The sequence below is a fragment of the Aquarana catesbeiana genome, linkage group LG02, assembly GCF_042186555.1.
Source record: "Aquarana catesbeiana isolate 2022-GZ linkage group LG02, ASM4218655v1, whole genome shotgun sequence".
Taxonomy (NCBI): Eukaryota; Metazoa; Chordata; class Amphibia; order Anura; family Ranidae; genus Aquarana; species Aquarana catesbeiana.
The window spans coordinates 123,656,556-123,661,863 of record NC_133325.1 but is presented as its reverse complement, the minus strand read 5'-3'; the positions used below and the strand labels follow the sequence as shown (position 1 = coordinate 123,661,863).

Below are 5,308 nucleotides of genomic sequence, written 5' to 3'. Positions count from 1 at the left end.
GTGCATGTATGCACAGAAGAACTCATAGGATTGTTTCTACCAGCACCTCGGTGGAGTTTGTGATTAAACTGTTTATCACGTGCTCGACTAAGGGGGTTGTTTATTTACGTTTATTTATGTCCTTGCGGGCTACAGTATGTTGGTAGGACTAAACACCCCCTTTCTGTCAGGTCGAACGAGCATGTGACAAATATTGCAACCGGTTTTCTCAAGCACCCAGTCTCCAGACACTACCTCGAAGTCCATAATCGAAATCCTGCCAAGATAATTTTTTTAGGGATTAATAAGTACACCGCCCACTGGAGGTGTGGATCTTTAGTGCGTGGGATTTCACGGTTAGAGATGGCATGGGTATACAAATTGAAATGTTATTCTCATTTTGGATCAATGTAGAAGTGGACCTCAATTGATTGATGTTTGCTCATTATGTGTACTTGATGTGAACCCTTAGTGGCCATGCCTGTGTTGTTTACATATATAAATCAAAATTTCTTTTTCCCTTTTTTATGATCACATATACCCATTTTTTCCAGTGTTGACACCCGTTGATCATTTTTGATTATTGGGGATCATTACTTGTATCCCATTTGTGATTGAGTTAACACTACTTTTTAATGTTAGGGATTGTGGCCTTTGGCCATATCGTTTTATTTATGTCCTTCAATTAGTTGTAATTTAAGGTTACCTTTGCTGACTGATTTCCCCTTTTTTTCCACTAGATGGCATGGTGAGACTAATATTCATTTGTCTATCCCGTTATGGCCATTGTACATAGACCGAGTTTTATTTATATTTAATTTCCATGTTGGTTTGTTTCGCTTGGATTTTTAGAGCATTGATCTCTGTCCTAGTAAATATTACATTATTACTACTTTTCTTCCGTTCAATACATTTATCAATTCACTTTGTTTGGTTGCTACCTGTTTTCATTGGGAAGACCAGGTTCAGCCACTGATGTTTCACAACGAGGCATGGTTCCATGTGTCTACTTATAGCGATGAGTCAGTGCCATTCCCCAGACGATGTCTTTATGAGACGAAACATATGTCGGGTGGTTGATGCGTTGACGTCATCACTGAGTACCTTGTCCTGAACGGGTGTTTGTAAGCCGGCCGGCTACTGCTTTTATCCACGTTTTTATCTGCCTTGCTACGTAAGTGTTACTTTTGATTTCAATAAAATTTGTGCCATACTGATTTACACTATGGAGAGCCATTTTTTCATTCCTCCAGGTTCCTCCTACTGACTGCCCCACATGCCTACCGGATGGAGTCATCCTGGTTGTCCCTCATTTTACATTGGAAGTCGTGCTGTGACGATACCACTGACTGGGCATCAGGTTGAATTACAAGTTTACCTTCTGGTAAGTGTGTATTTTATATGGTGGTGGATTATATCACTTGGTGGTATCTGTGGGACTGAGAAGCCTCATTTCACCTCTACTGAGTTTTATGTTTTATATATATTTTTTGGGACAATTCACTGGTTTGTGTCTTTTTATCACTCAATCACTTTGTCACCTTTTTTTGGTATTCTTTACATTCAAAATTAATGGACTGTCTTAACACATTAAGCATAGGTGCAACCAAAATAAAAGGCAGAAAAATCAGAGAGACATACAGTGAGTATGATGTTTCCCTTGTGCTGGTGCCTCTTCTTTTAGTTGATTTTTCTGTTTGTTTTGAACCTCAAACTGCAGTGGAATTTACAGTAAATAGTTCAGAAAAAAATCACTCCCTGGAGTTTTTTCAAAATGTATTTGGATTTTATTTCTGTTGCAGTGAACATTTTAGTGTAATTCCCATAAAAAGTGATTAACAGTCAAATTATAAATCCTGAAAATGTAGTGTCATCATCGCTATCAGTATAAAGACCATTTTTGTCTTGATAGACCTCCAGCCACGCCTCATCTCCTTTCTTCATGGCTAGAATAGTGGCACTGGAAGCCTGTTGAGTGCCTGAGTTATACACATGATACATAAATTGTACATTCTTATTGTTATGTTTCAGTACAATATGTACATTTTTAGCATACACTGTAATGTGGTAGGTTAGGTAATATACACCATTTACCAGAGAGGTTAATTTTCCAGTTTGTATATTGTAGACATTATGCTCATTATAAAATACTTTCTCAAACTTAATGGGTGTGCCGCCACCTGGATTGGATGTTTTTAGTCCCACATGAAAAGCATAGCTGTTTCTGGTGGAGAATGATCCAGGATCACCTTTGGGTCCTGGAGGACCAGTTGCTCCTGGGGGACCTAATTTTCCTGAAGGACCATGTGGACCTTGTTCTCCTGGCTTACCTGGTAGAATATGAATAGACAAAAACACATTATCTTCTGAAAAGCAACGGATACCTATTTACAGAATATTCCTGTTCAAGGAAACATCTCTGTGGATCTGCACAAAAGGAAAATGGCTGAATTTAGTGGACAACTGTGTTTTTACAATCTAAACAACTAGGTACTGTTACAAAGAATATTTTTTAGATGGTCTTGCTCAGTGCACCCAAAAGTGTTATTTAGGCATTTAACTTTGATATTCCAACAGTGGAATCTCTATGCCGTAACTCTGTTACTGTACAGATCCTAGATACATTACATAAATGCAGTTTCTTTTTTGGTACATATGCTCTTCTTAAACTATTGAACAACGTATATCCTAATTGGCTGGCTAGCTAGCTTGGAACAGTGGGTCAGGAGGTGGGGTACCTGAACCTGGAAATGTGGAAAGGTCACACTTGCAAGATCTTCAGCCAGCACTGGTCCTGCTTCCAGACAGTTTCATACCCTACATCCCTGATTCTTCTGGTAGCCGTCACTGATTTGTGAGCAGGGTTTACCTTGTCAGCAGTCAGCCCTCAACAGTCCTTTGCTAGTCAGATAACTGGCCTTAACTGATGGTTAGGACAGACCTTTAAGCCATGGGTGCCCACAGTTTATCTGTGACAGGAAGTGGTTGCTTGTTGTCAATTGTAAGTTATCAGTTTGTTGGCCAATACTGTTGGAATAAATGTGGTCTGTAAATCAAAAAGGCATGGCCATGCCCTTCCAACTATAACATTGCAGTGTTTCAGTGGGTGTGGGCAAAGTATAATTATCATTACAATAAGGGTATTATGTCTATGTATGCCATGTCTGAGGCACACTCTGGGCTACAGCTGCACAGACGATGTCACACATGCTGCAGCCACTCATACACAGCCAATTCTGCACCTGTTCTCCCTCTCTTTGCCTACCAGTGAAGAAGGCAGAGAGAGACAAAACACTGAACATTTCCAGGGCTGTGTGCAACCACAGGGAGAGCTGGAGGAAAGCCCCGCCCACCACACAAGTGAGAGCAGAGGAAACTGTAATGCAATGCTGTGCACCCTACGGGAAAAAATGCCTGCTGGGAGGAGCAGGGACTCTTGGGAGATGTGGCTCCCAGAGAGCCTGTGCCTATGCCCCGGACGGAGAGCAGGAGGAGACAATTTTGTCATCCTATGTGTCGGTGAGAGGTTACTGCCATACCCTACCTTTTTTTTAAAGGAACAGTATTGCTAGCTTGGAACACGGCTTAGGCACTTATACCCAGGTTTAGAGGGACTCTACCTCTAAGTTCTGGGCTCTAATGCTCTGGCCAATGGGAGGGGGTTTGCTAAAGACTGTTGAACCTCTATTCTTGCATTGTCCCCTAGTCAGGACCCCTTTTTTAGTATAGAGATTGGGGGTAAAGTTATTGGTCTGCTTGTTATTTAGTCTCATTATTTTGTAACTGTTTCGGTATATGTTTTAAAGTATCTATTCTTGCGTTTTCATCTTTTGTCTGTTGATTTATTGTGTGTCGTTACAATAATATATTCACCCTTCAGCCTTGGTGTGTCATAGGGTGTGGCATTGCCGAGAAGACTGTTGACATCTAGAGTCAGGGGACCTAAGCATGAAAGACTCTTTTGGGGATAAGCTCTACATCTATGCTTCTCAACAGTTATTTATCTAGTGAGAAATGCTTAGAACCTCTGTTAGGATTATATCATTGCCCTTGTCCTCATGAGAAAAAATAACCCTTGCTTACTGTTCAGGTGATGACTTTCAAACAAAACAGCAATTGAAAAAATCTCCTTTATAAAGACATAAGCAGCATTAACTATTTCACAGCAAGAAACTCTCCAATAGGGTCGCAGGCAGCAAGAACTGATGAAAGTTCTAACCCTTCACCACTCTACATAAACCCCTCTTTGCCTTTCAGTGAGGAGGGGAGAGAGACAAAACACTGAACATTTCCAGAGCTGATGGAAATATCCAGTACTTCTGGGTATGAAGAAGCTGTAGACTCGCTGACTGTTACAGCTCTAGGCCAACTGTCACAGGGAAGTCCTTAGTCTTGTGTAAGCTGTGACAACTTGTGGCTTACACAGTGATTTGTTTTCACTCCTGGTAAGAGAATGGAGCAGTGCAGAGTGAGGGGAACCTAGAGGGTCTGCAATAAAGTAATGGATGGGCAAAGCACCACATTCACTTGAAGGTAAACACATCAGCAATAATTCTGCTAGTAGAAATACACTATTTTTCTTACCTTGTTAGCTTCGGTGACATGGATTGCCGTTTTTTCTACTATTGTATACCCTGAGGAAACGCCTCTGTCTTGTTTCCACAAATCACAAAATAGCAATCCACTAGAGACCACATGACCTTCATGGCCCTGATTATCCTATAATACCATTTACCTGGGTCACTTTTTGGTCCTGGTAGTCCATCTTTTCCATCTCTGCAAGGAGGTCCATGCTGGCCATTTATACCTGGTGTTCCTGGAATACCCGGAACACCTGCAATACATTCATTGTTTTTGGTGGTTTGACAATTTCCTGGTGTTTTATTCATTGACACCATAATGACCACAATCAGGAACTGAAGTCTTCCCATCTGAAGGCAATAAGATATGTGGTGTTATACAAGGCCCCAGTCACCCCCCCCAAAAATTCTAGGCAAATGTCTAAATACACAGGTATTATCTATAAAGTATATGTAAAATAGGTACAATGACAGTCAGTGGAGTCAATTTGTTTAGCCTGTTCTGTGATTCACAACCTCTCCCACACTGCACAGTCAGGCATGTAAGTGTGGCCTATCCTGAGTAACCTTTTTGGGAGGAATAGTTCTCACACAGTGTATAATGCACCAATGTTCTTTGTAGAAAATATGTTAAAAAAAGCAGATAAACCAATCTTTGTCACCAGAATCATTTCTTACACTTGTACACTTTGTAAACGTGCACGTGCACAAAATCAGGAACTTTGTTGGATTAGAGTCACGTTTATGAT

The 5,308-nt window shown here is 40.8% G+C and overlaps 1 protein-coding gene across 1 annotated transcript; it reads right to left on the bottom strand.

Annotated features, from left to right (window-relative positions):
• Nucleotides 1–1,821: 1,821 nt before the first annotated feature.
• Nucleotides 1,822–4,910, bottom strand: LOC141129801 (complement C1q and tumor necrosis factor-related protein 9-like). Its single transcript, XM_073617869.1, has 2 exons — nucleotides 4,715–4,910; nucleotides 1,822–2,309 (listed from the first exon to the last, which is right to left on the bottom strand). The coding sequence occupies exons 1-2, from the start codon at nucleotides 4,908–4,910 to the stop codon at nucleotides 1,822–1,824; spliced, it is 684 nt and encodes a 227-aa protein (XP_073473970.1).
• Nucleotides 4,911–5,308: the final 398 nt, after the last annotated feature.

What these genes read in the sequence shown, in the direction of transcription:
- LOC141129801 (XM_073617869.1), bottom strand. Translation starts at nt 4,910, where the DNA reads ATGGGAAGACTTCAGTTCCTGATTGTGGTCATTATGGTGTCAATGAAT. An exon ending in AGGACCAAAAAGTGACCCAG is followed by an intron (nt 2,310 to 4,714) that starts GTAAATGGTATT and finishes ATATTCTACCAG; the next exon opens with GTAAGCCAGGAGAACAAGGT.